General features: G+C 32.8%; 1 protein-coding gene across 18 annotated transcripts in view; it reads right to left on the minus strand.

Annotated features, from left to right (window-relative positions):
• Window positions 1-17,710, minus strand: part of Gphn (gephyrin) — a 571,921-nt gene that overhangs the window by 157,742 nt on the left and 396,469 nt on the right. For 4 of the 18 annotated variants that reach the window (XM_074067752.1, XM_074067749.1, XM_074067760.1 and 1 more), the window contains one exon: window positions 15,762-15,803. The exons of the other annotated variants lie outside the window; for them this stretch is intronic. In XM_074067752.1, coding sequence (XP_073923853.1) covers window positions 15,762-15,803 — 42 coding nt within the window. The remainder of the gene's footprint in view (window positions 1-15,761; window positions 15,804-17,710) is intronic. 18 annotated transcript variants of the gene reach the window in all.

The following is a 17,710-nucleotide window of genomic DNA, read 5'->3' on the forward strand; positions in this document are numbered from 1 at the left end:
TCTGGATGAAGTTTCATTTTAGACACCTTTTATTATAAAGGACAAAGGTAATCATATGTCAGAAAAATCTTGAAGGAGAAGAGACATTCTTTCTTAACAGCATTGTTAAATTTAGGGTTGTATATAGTTTGAGTTATTTTAGTTTTAATTCCCTCCTGGTGGTGTAAGTTCACATTCATATAACTCATTCTCAGGATGAGCAAGATAAATTAGATTATTTTAGATGTGTATAAATCTTTTTCTCAGCATAAGCTATAGAACTGTAGGTCCAGAAATACATGCTAATTCAATCTAGAGATTTAAATTTAAGTTTTTAGGAATTAGTGTCAATAATGAAAAAACCACAATAATACTATTCACTTATTGAATAAATACTTCTAGAATATTTACTCAATGCCTTATCTAGAGGCAAGGGGTAAACATGAACAAGACTGACAAGGACCTTGCTACCTTGAAACTTACATTCTAACAGGAATATAAAGACTATAAGCACTTTAGCAAACATATAAATACAATACCAATAAATGTTACAATGAAAACAAAAACATTGCAATAAAAAGTGACTAGTGATAGGGGACAGCTATTTTACATAGAGTGAACAAGGAAGAGTTCTCAGAATCAGTATGATTTCAGACCTGAGACAGTCAGATGAATATTAAAGGAAAGAATTTCCAAGACAGAGGGAATAGCTAGTGTGTAAAGACTCAAGAGCTCTGTTTTAGTTCCCATCTAATGAGATTATTGTGAGAATTAAACCAATGTAGGTAGAACATTTGGTATAATAAAGGATAAATGTTACTCTGATGATAATAATTGGGGTAACAATGATGATGGTATGGTCATGTTACCAATTCCCCCAATCTTCTCTCCTTAATCTTTTCTGGTCTAGAACTATTTGTAATTTCTTTCAAATCAGAGAGATGGTTGTAATTGGCCAGAAGAGTCAAAGATTGATAGGAAAAGGAAACACAGATATTGAGATTTAGGGTTCCAGCAAAGTGAAAGAAAAATGTCCTTTGGAAGAAAATTGGTATTTCATAAAAATCAGTGAAGGCATCTCTGATAGAAGAGCATACGGGGGCTCAGGCAAGAAACCCTGCCTTCCATCCCAGCACCAAAAAATTTACATGATTAGCAAATGGGTATTTGCTGTATTATTTCTTCTCTATCATGCATTTGAAACATTTCATTAAAAATAAGATAGGAACTGTTAAAATTATATTATATATAATTTATACCTCACTAAGTATTTACTGAACTAAAAATACTGTCAAATTTTAACTATTGTTCTGAACAGTTTAATCTCTCCTGGCCTAGAAGTGTTTGAAAGTTTTTCCAAACCAAATTGACTAATTTGTTCCTTCTACCCTTCTCAGGGTTGTCTGAAATAGCTTTGTTGTGCCTTGCACTGTTCAGGTGTTACATGAGGAATACAATCAAGTCAACCTGCATAAACTCATTCACCAGTTTTTAGCTCTTAAGACATGTCATCTGTTCTTAAATTTTTCCCACAATTCTGCAATGAAAATTCTTTCTTCTATGTATATTTCTTTATTCTCTATTTACCTTACATTCCCCCTAGAACTTCCTACATTTTCCTGTCTTTTCCAATTTCACCACCCTTATTTCTTTCTATTAAATGTTAACAGTTAATTTGGGAGGAATTCAAGGGTGGTTTTTATTTTTTCTATGCTTATCTATATTCTTTGCTGAAAAGAAAAAACTTATTTAAAATAAAGAAACTTAGAAATTGCTATTGAACATGACATTTGATTAAAAATATTTTTAGATCCAAACCTTTTATTATAATATAGACTGATATTATCTGCCCAAATCATACTTACTCAAAAGCTGATAGATTTAATTTGAATTAATCTGAGTTATCAAAACATTGCTACTTAGTTATTCCCCTGCATACACATCTGTAGTAAGATATTTGGGACCAGTTTACACTCTATCATTATGGTATGACTGTGAAGCTGCCTTCACATATCTGTAACCAAGAACTTTATCTTTTTCTTTTTTGCAGTAGTGGGGTTTGAACTCAGGGCCTACATGTTGAGCCACTCCACCAGCCCTTTTATTGTGATGGGCTGTTTTGAGATGGGGTCTCACAAACTAACTGCCCTGTCTAGCTTAGAACAGCAATCCTCCTGATCTCTGCCTCCTGAATAGCTAGGATTACAGGTATGAGCCATTGGTGCCTGGTAGACTTTATCTTTGAACTCAACTAAGCTGGAAAAGGTCTTTTGACATAGTCACAATATGACTTAGGATTTTTATAATTAGAAATGCTATATGTAATTTGTTTACTCTACTTTTAATCAGACTAGCTCTCCCAGAATCATGTGAGCTGTATGGCCTAGAATTTAGGCACAGTATATTGGAATACTAAAGCAGCCATGCATATCCAATTTTGTTCCTTTGAAGTAAACAGATGTACAAATTCACTTTAACAATACTTGTAAGGATTCATCTTCTTTCTTAATGGCTGAAATGGGTTATTGTTCACTGAAAAGAAGAAACAGCTAGAGATAAAGATGACCAGTGATTCCTAACGGGAACAACAATGACATACACAAAGAAAGGGGAAAGAAGCACAGGAAAACGAAGTATAGGAAACTATAATGACAAAATAATAAGTAATGGAATGGGGATTCTAATACAAATTATTTTCCTTTTCATGTTTCTTACTTCCTCCTTCAAAATACATGGCAGTCCTTAAGAACAAACACCATCCCTAGCTTGAAATTGTCTCTTAATGTCAAACAGGCAAAATCCAAATGGCATAGCTTATAAAATGAAAAAAGGTATGTGTGTGTTAGAGAGAAGACATTTTGATCAACATCATGACTAATCTTAAGAGCTGTAGCAAAATTTTCTTTTGTGGACAGGGTATTTTCAAAGGAAGCCAAAGTGATTTCAGACACAGTTTAAAGCAATGATATATTATTACTAGAAGATTCTGTAAAGGTGAGGTCAAGTAATTTCTCTAGCTGAGGTCCATTTTAGACCAGAGCCTTAAATGGAGCTCAGGTATATCTAAAAATGCAAGTGATAGGACAGTGGATTAAAAGAATGGTACTTCCATGCCTAAGAACACTTTACAAATGCTGGTATGAGGTCTGAGGGTGCAGCTCAGTGGTAGAATGTATATCAGGGCATGTAGTATTGTTACAGTGGCCTATAACAATAAGAATAGCTTTAGAGACTCTTGCTCTGTGGCAGCAGTTGAGGTTGAATAAATAACCTCAGATTATTTTGACCTATTCCTTGAACTCTTAAAACATGCATACAAAAACCAGTGAATTGGTAAGGTTTTGGATAAACTTGTTAGTTATAAAGGAAATTTAAATGACTGTAAGCTTCTAGTCAGTCATACAACATTTTTATGTTTATTTCATTAAAGGACAGAATTAATGACAATTATGTGGTTTGATTATCATACATCAATTTTCTCTGGAAGAATTATGATATAAATTAAATAAAATTTAGAAACTCATCCTCCAGAAAAATGATTTAGAAATATAAAGATTAAATGACCAGTTTCAGGACTATTTACTTGTTTTCTGTCTTTTCAAGATGAAACTATAGTGAAAGAGGAAAAAAAGGCAAAAGTTTTTTCCTACCCAAAAAATATTTATTTTCTAGAAACAAAAATGCACATATAAAATATGATAAATGCTTAATAGAACTCTTAAAGGGTATGAATCATCTGATCATCAAACCAGTGCTACCAACAAACATTTAAAATATTAAAAAGGCAATTTTAAAGTTTATTAAAGTTCAGAACTGTCATGGGTTGCGAGTTGTCATGTTTGAATATTTTGAGCTGGATGATTGTGTTGTGAAATTTTATGGTATCACAATTAAAACCAGTCTTAAATTGACCCAAAGTACTTTCAACTCTGAGCCAGTGTATAAATGATAGTTAACCCAACATACAATCTCTTTCAGTTCTCACTAGCATCTTTTTTTTTTTCTTTCCTATTCTCTGACCAAAATGCATTCTTTGAAGTGATGGCTACACTTCACAACTAAGGAGTACCAGTGACTAACAAAGCAGCATCTGACTATAGAAGATGATTTTTTTAAACTTCAGTTTCCACTTTTATTCTTAGAATTTTCTTCTTTGTCAAGCACTACAGAAACTCATTTATCTGTAGCTTCAATATTAAATTGAAGGGGTTAGATTAGTATAGGAATTTTTCTTTCAATACATATGCATACAACAGCATCCTCAGAGAGCCATGCATTAGTTCATGCCATGCTTTTCAAAAGAACACTTAAGCATGGTAGCCCAAACAGAATTGGATTTAATTGGTATGTGTTAGTATAGTAGCAAGTTGTTAAAGAGAGAAAAAATAACAGCAAGCTGAGTTTTTTGACTCTAGGCAATACTAAGTGCAGAATGGCATGGAAAAAATTTCAAAAATAAACCCTTCTTTTCTTATCCCAAGGCACACTTAGAAATAGGATGAGGAAAATTGCTAATATAATTGAAAACTATGGCTATAAAAAGGTTCATATAAATCTGAATTCCATTCAGGGTTTCGTGGAACATGAATTCAAAAATATCCCCAAGGACTTTCTGAATTCACCCTTGTTCTATAAGTTGCTGCTTCTGCTCCTCAACTATGTAATATGAGAAAGATTGAACAAGTGACCTATTCTTTAAATAGTGAAGTAGAAAAAAGGAACAAAAAGCTATAGCTAATTTTCTTCCTTGTTTCTATTCTCCATCCTTTCCTGCCCTCCTTTTTTTCCTTGATATTTTTCTCCTTAAAAATACAACTCCAGGTTATTTGAGTATTAGTCTTCTCAAGTACTATCTATATACAATTCTATTTATAATACAATATTATTTTATATAATAACTCTCAATGTGTTTCATAATTTGTTTTCTCTAATACAAAAATCACACATAAATTAAGTCAAAAGTACTTTAAAAGGCAGATCCATAAATAATGCCAGCACATATATTCCAAAGATTTCATGTGATTTCAATTTATCAGTCACTGTATTGATACTTAATTCATGGATATAAAATACACCATTGGAAAATTAAATGAGTCTGGATTCCCAAAATATTTAGGCTAAAGACAAGTCAGTGCAACCAAAAAAAAAAATGTATTTATGAAATATTCTGACATCATGTACCTGTAACTATACAAGTTGGACTTTTTTCAAAGCTAATGGAAAGGACAATACCATACATTTCTATTTCTAGCTTAATCTATTTCTGATGATGGAATACCATGTAGAAAAAATAACATCATTTTATAGTTTTTAATTGTGTAATTCTGATTTAAAATGAGAATAAAAATAAGATTTGTTTTAAAAAGATATTGCCAAATCTTGAATAACAGGTATAGTATACTTAGGATTATTAATTCTGTGAATATTATGAATTAAGCCACTTTGGACAACGATTACTATAATTATAAAGGGTAGCAAACATTTATTAGATAACACAGTGGCTAAAAATACATGGGAACGACTTGGTATGGTTAAGGTAGATTCCACAGGACTCAAAATATGCCTTTGAAATTAAGTGGACTTTAAAAAAAGACAAAATTCATTTTCGCAAACTAGATATCCTATGCACATATGAATAATTCTGACCTGTAATGCTTGCTGGGCTCCTTTTTTTTTTTTTTTCAGGCAGTAATCATAGATTGAACTCAGAGCCTCACATAGGCTCTCTCTACCATTTGAGCCACTTTGCGAGTGCGGCTGTCTCTTAGGTTCTCCTCTGCCACTCATATGTATTAGGTAATTCAGCAAAGCGGAAGAAAGACACAAAAGGTGAAAAGTTGCATTCTCTACAGTAAGTATTGTTTATAAAAAGTAATACCATATTTGCCTTTATCTGTCCTTTTCAAAGAGGTCTGCACTTGGCAAATCATCAAATAATCCTTAGAAAAACTGATGCCATCTCTAGTAACAAATATGTGGCCTAAAGAAATATTATGACATTTTTAAAGTTACGTAATAAAAGGCTCCAAAAACGTAAACCTATTCTAGGAAAATCTGTATTTAGCAAATTCTTTTGGTAACAATACTTTGGTGATTTTTAAATAACTCCCCCATGACTATTTTGTAAAGCACAGGGCCCAAGAATACTGATTTTTCCTATGAACTTTTTTGAATCCTAACTAAATAACTTTCATTTTCAGAGCCAAAGGTATTTACTCTATTAATAGTTCAGAACACAAACTCATGCCTGCAAGCCTAGCTACTCAGGAAGCAGGTATCAAGAGAATTGCAGTTCAAAGCCAGCCCAGGCAAATAGTTTGTAAGGTCCTATCTCGAAAAAAATCCTTCGCAAAAAAGGGCCAGTAGAGTGGTTCAAGGTGTAGGCCCTGAGTTCAAAACTCAGTACTACAAAAAAAAATTCAGAATGAAGCCTGAATACAATTATGGTTTTTTGTTTTTTCAGTACTGGGGTTTGAAATCAGGGACTCATGCCTGCTAGGCAGGTGCTCTACCACTTAAGCCATTCTGCTTACAATTATGATTTTGAAAACATTGACAATATTCTAATTTATAAAATCATTAAGTGATGTCCCACATTTAATTTTAACAACATTCTCTATATGCTTAATGACAATATCTATAGATGCTTACTACATACTTCTGACCTCCTGGTAGTGTTAGCACAATTGAAAGGGTAAACAACCAAGTAAAAAACAACAGTTATATCAATTACAATATTTATATTCACTTAGGACATCAAAATCTACTATAGACTTTTAAGTTTTTGTTGGGGCTTAGAAAATAATACAACAAAGTATAATAAGATGACGTGCTGAGCACTTGGAATTACAGCAAATTGGAAGATTTTAAATGCTGCCTTAGAATTAGGCTCTAACCTTTCTTCTCTTGTTTCCTTTACCCATGTGCAGGCAGGGGCTCTCTCTGACATTTCCTTAAGAGACACAAGGAAGGTTTTCCAAAATATATGTAATCATCTTGGACTTCCTCTCTACAATCTTATTAATCTGAGAGGATTAACTAGTAGAAAAGAAGACTAGAAGTTGTACACCTATTTATACTAAATACAACATGTGAGGACTGACCTCTGAGAGACTTTATCTGCCTGAGACAACCTTTGCTCATTAGTGTAGTTTCACCCTTCATCTTCCCAAACTTGTTACCACCTCTCCCAAGAGACCAGAGTATCTTTTTCTAAGGGTATTCTCTGTTATGGGAGGAAGGACATTTGTTTCAACTAAAAGTCATTTACTATCCTCCTAAAATTGCCTACAGCCCCTCCTCCTTATTTCCCTCTTCCATATGAAGAGGGTATTGAAGCTTCCATATCTGGCCCTTCTTTGAGTTTTCATATTTTGGGTGGCTACTGTGCACATGTACATGTTAATACATTTATATGCCATTTCTCTTAATCTTTCTGTTGTCAGTTTATTTCAGCAGACTTAAAGACTTTCAGATGGGGAGGGAGGAATTCCCTTTGCCCTTCCCCCCCATCTTGCCCTCTCATGGAATTTTCATGTAGAAAGTAAAATGCACACAGGATAATCAAGATCCAATTATTTCAAAATTATACTATTAATACTTTAACAAGTTTAAAAATTCTGTTTGATACATTCATGATGAATTGGCTTTTTCAGGAATCTCTTCCATGTTCTGCAACTTCACCAGAACATCACTTCTTAGGAACTAGTTCATTCCAATTTTAGTGATAGATAAATTGAGGGAAAGAGAATTGTAATCCATCTCACCATGTCTAACTAAATGAAGCACAGACATGGCATAGGAATTGTCACCTCTTTTGAGTCAGTCACATATTTGTTTTACTTTGCTCAGCTGGCTCAAAGACCTGGTATTTAATAGGTAGTGCTTAATAAGGAATAAAGAATTATTCAGGAAAATCAGCATGTGCTAGGAAGAGGCAGCAAGAAATGTCCTATATATAGGTCTAGACTAATACCACACTATAGAAAGGTTTGTGAACTTTATATAGACATAAAACCTCAATGCAAACACCTAGCTTTTACATTCATCCAATAAAAATTGGTTTATCATGCTGTGGGTAAATCCTTATCCCAAATTTCTAGTCTCCCTTTCTCTTAATCTACCACTACAATGACTATTCTAAGGAAGATGGAGTTATCAGAGAAAAAAAATCAGGATGTAGATTCTATTACCATTTAGAACTTGTCAGGTAAAAATACCTTGGATTAGGTTAGATTCTATCAGAAGTTAAAATGCATTTCCTCAAGAAATTGTGTTATAAATCAGAGACAGATTCCTACATCAATCCATGTATGTCTGCTTAACCCTCAATTCAGCAAAACTATATACAAACATGTCTTACTGTATGACAAATGTAACAGAAAAATGAATCTGAACAAATTTGTTTGATTTAAAAGTAACTTTACATTTGGATCTTTAATATATGAATTGATAAAAATAATATTTATTGAATAGTTTTGAATATCAGGCACAGCACCAAGCAGTATTAAGCTGTTCAATCTTCATAGTACCAAAAAAGGTGGTATCATTCCCACTTAACAGAAACAGGAGGTGCATAGAAGTTAACTTGCTTAAGGTTACAATGCTTGTAAAGGACAAGGTTGGGTTTCAAATCCAGGGCAAAGATTCAAATTTAGCCCCAAATTCAAACTTTTAAACACAATGCTAAATTAATCTTCAGCAAGTTTACTTCAAAACTGTGAGAAAACCAGTAAATCAGTAATGACTGCCAAAGTATAAACATCTTTAGAATATGGTGAGAAGCTTGATTCTTTCAGAACAATAAACAATATATTTTTTTAAAACTCTCAAATAAAAACATGACTCACACGCTCAAATCTTTAATTCACATGGCAAGTATAGCCTATTTAGATTTTAGGTATCCAAAGAAAAAGGGGATAGGGAAAATTTTCAGAGAAGATAAATGTGGCTTCAAATAATAAATGTCTTCAAGAAGTAGTGAGCTACTTAAAAGAAAGAATTAGTATTATCTGTCTTAATTCTAGGAGAGAATTAAGCCCTAATGCACTTATATTAATTATAAGAAATGAATAAACTTCTCTTTATCCCAAATCTGGAATGACACCATTTTTTTTCCAGCCACTAAAATTACTGTCAGCATTCTATGATGTAGTTGAGGAATCGTGGTTAAAGAAGAGAATGCTTTGAGAGGTTAAAAATTGACCAGAGAAAACTGATAATTCTACTTGCTGAAATAAAGGCTATACATTTCATTGTACCCAAGTGCACATACTGTGTGAAGTAAGCAAAGGAAAATTTACATTGCCGATAGTCAAGAAGACACTTATCTGAATCTTCAAAATTACACTAGCTGTAAATTTATGGGTGTGTATCACAAGATATGATTATGAGCTGCTTAGCATTCTTTAAATCTGCAATTTATAGGAAGCTGTGAAAGTGTGCATTGGCATTACGTTCTAGAGAGACGAGACAAGGGGTTTAGAAAGAAAGAAAAGGAGAAATAAAGACAAAATACTAGCCTGTGGTGCATAAAGGGATATGTCAGAAAAGAATGATGGGAATAAGTCCAGAAGAATAAAAATCTCTCTGATGTCAATTTCTGTCACTATTGGAAAGAGAGCAATTAAAAAAAGGTCCAGTAGAAATTTATATGTTGACTCCTATTTTCACTTAAATTGCCTTCCAGTCTCTTTTTGTGTTAGGATGAGCGGGTCATCCTACAATTTGAGACTCTGTTCCCTCCACAGCACAGGTCAATAAAGAATTAAGAGTTGTAGAGATAGGAATAACTATTTGATATTACTTGACCTGCACATAAGAAAGATTGGGCAGGTTATCCCTCTTATTTATTTATTTATAATGGAATATCAGAGTATACTGTAAGAACAGTGTTGAACTAAAATATTTACAAGCATTGACCTACTCTGCTATAAGGAATTAGAAAAATGCATGCAAATATTAGGGACATTTGACACTAACATAAAGGGGATATTTGAGATTGTGTTCTAACTCAAGATGTAGTCATATGTGTTTATGAAATGCTTGCTGTATGCAATGGACAGTCCCAGGATGTGGAACTTACAGTGGTAAAGTCAAGAAAGTCATACTCAAATTGGGGGAGCTGGTCACTAGAAAATAAAATTAGAAAAATGAGTGGCCAAAGTATGAAAGACTTGGAAAGAGAGGCAGAGGGCATTTATTCCTGATTCAGTAAGTAATAGGTATGCTTTATAGCTTTTTAAGTTAAAGAACTGAGGATAAGTAAAGAAGTGCTTTGGAAGATTACTTTGGCATGGGAGGAAAGATGGGACTATGTCAAGGGAAACCAATTCTTTAGCTACTTTGATAATACAAGTTTGAGGTGATTAGGGCTTAAGCATCTGTGTTAGAAAAGAGAAAGAAACTTTTGTTTACTTAATACTTACTGTTTCTCAGGTACTATACCAAATTTTACATAACTTACCAATTTTCTCTGAAACTCAGATTAAGAAACACACACCGTTTCCCAAATATATTTAAGTACTTCTAATATGACATGTCAATTTTATTACTTATCTCACTAATGCCAGGATTTGAAAATAAACCCGATTACAAAGTTCAATGCATGTATTAGAAGTAAGAGTTGAAAAGACATAATTCAAAGGGGAAATAAAATGATAAAATTTCCAATACACTGGATATCAAAGGTGAAAAAGAAGAGTAAAAGATATCCACAAAATTTCTGTGTCAGGTAAGTTTAAGAACATGACCTCTGATAGAAAAAAGGTGTTTAGAAAGCTAAGTTTGACACATTGTGTTTGAGATCATTAAAATAGCAGCTAGAAATGTAAATATGAACACAGGTGAGTTATGTTATTTTAGAAGATATTATAATGTACCATTATTTATTTGAGCTCTAATTAGCTTTACCTCTAATTAATATACTTCATTTATAAACTTTCTGTAATATTGGAAAGAAAACATAAGGTCATAATGATAAACTAATCTGTATTTATGTAAAGTTGAACTTCCATATGAGAACTTTATGGACTCTCTTTATTCCTTTCTCCATGAAGGAGAAGATATATCTGTCTTCCTTCTCTTCCATTCAGAAATACATCTTGTATATTAGTTTTAAGACACTCAACTCAAAAAGTTCCTAGATTTCCATGCATTAGATTCCATGCATGGAATATCTGGTGATTCCATGAATCTTAAAATTTTAATTTCTTACGTGTTATTTTCACATTAAATGATCATTGTATAGAAGCAACAATTCACTAGTATCAAATACAATAGCATATTTAAAATATTTTATTATAGAAATTTTAAAATGTATGCCCAAGTAGATACTAGTGTACATGATCTTGTTTTAACACTTATCAACCACTTCATTTCAGGAATGATTTAATTAAGTTTATCAAAGAGAAAATCATGTGTTTTCTCATTATCTTTATGGCTATCAGTTACTTGCAGTTCATACTTTATTTTCATATTTTGATCAGAAGAATTCATATATTATAATTCACTTCTAAAATCAAAATTAAGAATAAAGAAACTTTAATAGCAATTGTACTGTTTTTGAAAGATACCATTTCTGACAGATTTACTCATATTCTCTCCAGTTTCCTTACTATTGTATATAATTGGCATGAAAATAATACACAAGGGTGAAAAAGCAGAATATCATAAATAACTATGTTAAAGTAATTTAATAATAAATATTAAACATTTTAAAGTAAGATTTATGAAGTAGAAAATCTGAGGTGATTCCCTAACAGTATAGAATCTTTATGGCTACAGTTTCTTTTATTTTAAAGTTTGTGGTTCTATGGTGTTTTTAAAAAATGGTCTTTTTCTATTTTGAGAAAGGAAATGCTTCTCATCCTTCCTTGAACATCTACTATCTGCAATTCAATTGAACCTTTCATTTGCAAAAATTTCAAAATGTAATTTAGCCTAGGTTTCTTTAGATCAGAATTAGTGTTTTAATAAGTGTTTCAGAGTTAAAGGGACAACTGTTTTACATATTACAACTTTAAAATACTTCCTCTCTTTAGGTAGCTGAAAGTTTTTAAGCATTAAATAAAAATATGATTAAATTTCAATCTCTGCCCACCCAACAAGAAAGAAATTATTTTGCTTCAAAATTTCAAGTTATCTAAATCAACCTTACTACTAAGAAATCTAAGACACTAAAGATAAGGCTTTAAAAGGCTCAATGTAGTTTATAAAAACATGACAATTTTAATGTTTATTTTTTAGATACTGTGTTATGAAGCATAATAGATTTATGTCTATTACATATTTCAGCTTCTCAAATAGGTTAGAATAAACACTATTTCTGCCAGGAGATAATTATTTTTACAAAGGGGAAATGAATTACATGGAGTAACATTTGTGGAGCAGTATTAGCCAGATGAGATTAAAAATTATCTTATTCTTGCACAATTTAAGGATAGGTTAATTTTTTCTTTTGGTGGTACTGGGACTTGAACTCAGGGCTTGCTAGGCAGGTGCTCTACCACTTCAGCCATACATCAAGACCATAGGTTCATTTTTTATTAAGCCTTGTTTTTTTCATCATATGAATGGTACAGAAGATAGTGATATGTAACTGTTAAAGCCAATGTGCTTCATAGGGGTTGAAGACTATTTCTTCAGCAGTGGAGGTAAGTGAAGATGATGTAAATGTAAGGGAAAGAAGATATCATGCCATGAAAGTTTTGGCTACCTCCATGGTGATGCTACAAAATAAATATTACACTCTACAATAGTCTTATCAAGAGATTTCCATATGAAAAATTGAAACATGAAGACATTCCTTGAAATTTTAATTATTAAAGATTTTTAAGTAAAATTTTAGATTAAATAGGAAACAATTATAGAAAGTTATTTCAGTGCAAATGACTATCATGAGTATTAGGTTCCTTAGTTCTTCATTTTATTGGTCTTTATAAATTAAACACCACCTGTGGGGACCACAGAAATGTAACATTGAGTGGGACAAGAAATTCTATCACAAATGACAAAAGAGAGACATGCTTCATGACACATAAAGAAAGCTTACAATGAAAAGAATGTCACAATGAGAGAAACAAATCCAGATGGAGCTAGAGTTCATTGAAGAGCTGACTGCCAAGGACCATGTGCCACAGCATATACAATCCCCCCAAAAGCTAGTTCCACATTACAACCTAAGAGAGCCTTCCTGTACACATGCTGTCACAAAGATTATACCAATGGTAGACTTCTTATACACTCTCAAGGGAAATGGGGAATTGCCAGATGAAGTGGCAGAAAGAAACGTGTATATATTTTTTATACTAGGAGATACAGTCCCAGGGAATTAATAAAAGATCTATGGAAAATGTAATGATGAGATGCTATCAACCTTCTCTTTGAAAAGAGTCTATAGATATCATAAGTAGCTGTTTTTTAATACTTTGCTTCTCCATTACTGTTTCAAGAAGAAACCAACTCTTCATTTTATGGTAGTGAATGGCCAGCATCTCTAACACTGCCATCATGTTGGGAAGGGGAACATGCCTATTGTACATATTCTTTTTAAGATTATTTAGGGAGTCTAAATTGTTCATACAGATTGAAGTGACTGTTTACTTACAAAAAGACATGTTATTCTACCTATTTCAAGCATTATTTAATGCTTAAAATACCAAAATGTGAATGAAAAAATGAAATAAAAAGAACTTAGGTAGTTCCTTAAAGTTTGTTATGGGAGCATATCTCCTGCAAACTTTGAAAGTTTTCCCAAACTCCTGAAAACTTTGGGAGTTTTCAAAGCTTTGCAGTTATCTTCTTGGCACCATTCATGAATTCTTTGTAAAATTTCTTTTTCATTTTTTGTTTTGTTTTAGACATAAACATGAAAATATATTTTAATTTCTTTTCTTTTGTTTTAAAAGTATGCTTTAAACAATTTTGCAAATAAAAGAATGACTGCTTTCTTGCCTTAAAAAAGAAAAAAATTAAATCCATAAGTCAATTTTGAGAGAAAATAATCTATGAGAGTTATAATTTACAAAGAAAAAATTGCACAGGATAACTATATATATATGTATATATATATATATACATATATATATATATGTATGTATAGTTTTTTTTTGTGTGTGTGATATTGGTACTGGAACTCAGTACCAAGCTTGCTTAGGCAGGTGCCCTACCACTTGAGCCACACCAGACGCTTTTTTGCTTTAGTTATTTTTTTGAATAAAGTTTTATGTTTTTGCCAGCCCTGGGATTGGTCTTGGACCACCTACTTGGACCACCTCTCTCTTAGCTGGGATCACCACCATGCAAACCTCGTTTGTTGAGATGGGATCTTGTTAACTTTTTTGCCCATGTTGGCCTTGAAACTTCCTCATCCCAATCTGTCTTCTGAGGATCTGGGATTATAGACTCAAGTCATTGCTCCTAGTAGATGGCTTGTTCTTCCATTGACTCAATAAATTCAACTTTTTAAGGCTATGGATTTAGTTATGCTATATCTTTCAAAGCTTTTTCTTAAAATCCGAAATCTAAAGATGATTTCCTGCCTGAGGTTCTGCATAAACCACCTGATTATTTTTGACAGTCCTATCTTTCTGTTGTTTTTGGCATGGCATTCATAGTTAGTATGTCTGTGATCAGAATTAAACTGACAATACTGGCCTGCAAATGATAGCTATTATAACAGTAACTGCATAAAGTATGAGTAGAAACATGTTATAAAGTAAAAAATTGAGATCTTAAAATTCACAGGCTACTAAAGTCCTTTTATTTTAATTACATTTTTGTTGGAGGGAGCAGTATTGTGGTTTGAACTCAGGGTCTCTTGCTTACTACGCAGGCACTCTACCACTTAAGCCACTCCACCAGCCTTTTTTTGTGTTGGGTATTGTGGAGACAGGAACTTGCCTTTTGCCTGAGCTGGTCTCAAATTGGGATGCTCCTGATCTTTGCCTCCTGAGTAGCTAGCACTGCAGGCATGAGCTACAGGAACGTGACTTTTTGGTCACATTTTGAGTTACATATATGCTTTCCTTTCACCTACTCAACAGTGTCCCTTCTTTGGAAAGTAGACTTAACAGATAGGATATTCAAAGTCTGATAACAATATTTAATATATCTGCTTTAAAAAAACAGAAGTTAAACCTCTAAAAATGATGAGAATATAGATTTAGTTTCATTTCAACATTTTGTTAAAAGAACATGATTCTCACAGTTGATAAACTCATCTGGACTACAAGAATCTTATTGAAAATACAAGGAAACTAAGTAGCCTAATTAGTTGTTTTTAAAAGGAAATTTATCTTCTATTTTACATAAAACTAGAGGAATCAGAGTCTGCTTTTCCTTTTTTTTTTCATTTAATAATTCTGGATGCTTTCCTATGTCTTTGATTAATGGGAATGGATCATCACTAAGTTAATGCAAATTTTCAATTATCAGAATCAGACATATAGGTGTACAAATTGAAATATTTTTCTTCATCTAAGATGAGTTTAGTAACCTGGTTCAAAGGAATCTTTATGAAATTTAAGGTGGTGCTAACAATTAAGTTGGCTATTTGGGCATTAGCCATTTCAATGTGATACAAAGCTGAAAAGGTATTTAGAAAACAAGGCATTATAAAAAATAGAAGTTTCCCCCTAAAACAGGTGACTTTCCCCCTCTGATACCCTCATCCCTTTCAGCCAAGTGCAAGGCAAAATAAATTAAGGCAAAAGGAAAATAAAATAAAAATGGTGAGTGCGAGCATGTTGTTGATCATGTAGTAAAACACGTGCAAAATATACCTCAGATACACTATAGGTAGATGAGCACGAGGGAAGCCGAGCCTGGTTTTGCAGAGGGGAAAAGAAAACACTGTTAAAGAGGAAATGAGAGAATTGTAAGGGTCTCAGATGGTTTAGGTGGCTCCATCACCAATACATTTGCCAGATCAAATAGCCTTGCAAGCAGACACATTTTAAGGCTCAAGTTTATTTGAAGGAGAACCTTGTGATAAAACAACAACAAAACCTTGCTAAAAAGAAAAAAAATTCCATAACAGAGATGACGCCCTTGATCAAATAGACCATAAGATGACTTTGCTGATAAGATGCTCATTGATGGGAGAAAGCAGAACACTGGAAAATTTTTCCTGTCGTAGCACACTGATTTTCACTGGCATAACATTAGGAAACTACACGTGAGACTGTTTATAACAGCTACACATTTTATACTCTAAAGAGGGCATCAACACTAGATCAGTATTCTGATTTGGATTTTTGCTCTTATTATTCCATTTTCATTGTTACTGAACAAGCCTCCCCATTCTCTCTATTCACATATATGCCAAATAGCAACACCATAAAAGATATAAAAACTTAAAACTCAAAATTCTTGTCCACATTTATCTTTAACCAAGATATTTCATTGATTTGTTTCTATTTTTCTTTTTCTTCTTTTTTCATTTCTTTTGAAAAGGATCTAATTAGATAGCACAGGCTGGCATCAAGCTGACAAACCTCTTCCTTCACTCAGCCACTCACCCTCCCCAGTACTGGAATTATAGATGTATGCTATCACATCCTGCTCTTCAGTTTTTTTTGTTCGGAGATATACATATAAAACTTTTGTTCTTGTTTGTTTTGTTTTTTCAGTCAAGGTCTTCTGTTCAAGATAGCCTGGACTTCCTATTATAGCCCATGTTGGCCTTGAACTTGTGATCCTCCTGCTTTAGTCTCCTAAGTGCTGGGATTACAGTTGTGTAACACCAAGCCTGGCTAAACAACTATTTTAGCACTGATTTTTTTAAACAGTTATTTTATAAGTAAAACCCAGAAGTCTCTGTCTCTGTCTTGCCCAGTGAGTAGCAACTGTTAAGTATGCATTCTCTAGTGTCAAATTCTGCATGAAGTTTCAGAGTACAAAGTTAGAGTGGCCCACTGGAGAAGATGACAAAGTAGAGGAGTAAGAAGCAACCTTATTAATAGATTTGTTCTTCTCTGCAGTTTTCGCACCAAGCACAGCAGAATGTAGTAGGTACTCAATAAATGTTTACTGAATGAATGCATATATAAACTCTTTTTCATCTATCCTTAAAAAACTAAACTGATAAATCAGTTTTTAGAACCTTTAAAGCGTACTACCACAAAGATTTGTGTTAAAAAGTATCACTTTTACTGCACAAATTGCTTTGAAGTAGTCTCTAAAATATGCTCAAAACTGCCTATATTAAGAAATTAAACATTTTGCAACCATACACATCTTATTTTCTTTGGCAAGCAGATACTTTAATAAAACCTTGCTGTGCATGTTAATTCTGTTCAAAACAATTTGAAAATCTTGTCTTCTCTTTTCTCAGTTCTCCATTTTCTATCACTAGGAAATTTACTTGTCTGGGGGATCTTTTACCTTATTTTTATATTAAAGACAATTTTGAAAAGGGCAATACCATGTTGAGTGTTAAATATGTCACTTCCATTTCAAGTGATGTCTTATAAGAATTAGATGAGGTTTTCTTGGGGGGGGGATGTTAAAGAATAGGATATGATAGTTTCTTTTTTTTCAGTAAAACTGAAATCTCAGAATTGAATTAATTAACTTTTCACATTAAGGGAATTCTAATAAAGCCAAAGTGGAAAAACTAGCTTATTTTCCAAAGAAATAATCCTTAAACTGGTTTACTCTCACTTTTATCATTATTAGAAACTGGTCATCCTTATAAATTATCATCTACCAAGACAGTCAGACTGCTACA

The sequence above is a fragment of the Castor canadensis genome, chromosome 3 (genome assembly GCF_047511655.1).
Source record: "Castor canadensis chromosome 3, mCasCan1.hap1v2, whole genome shotgun sequence".
NCBI lineage: Eukaryota > Metazoa > Chordata > Mammalia > Rodentia > Castoridae > Castor > Castor canadensis.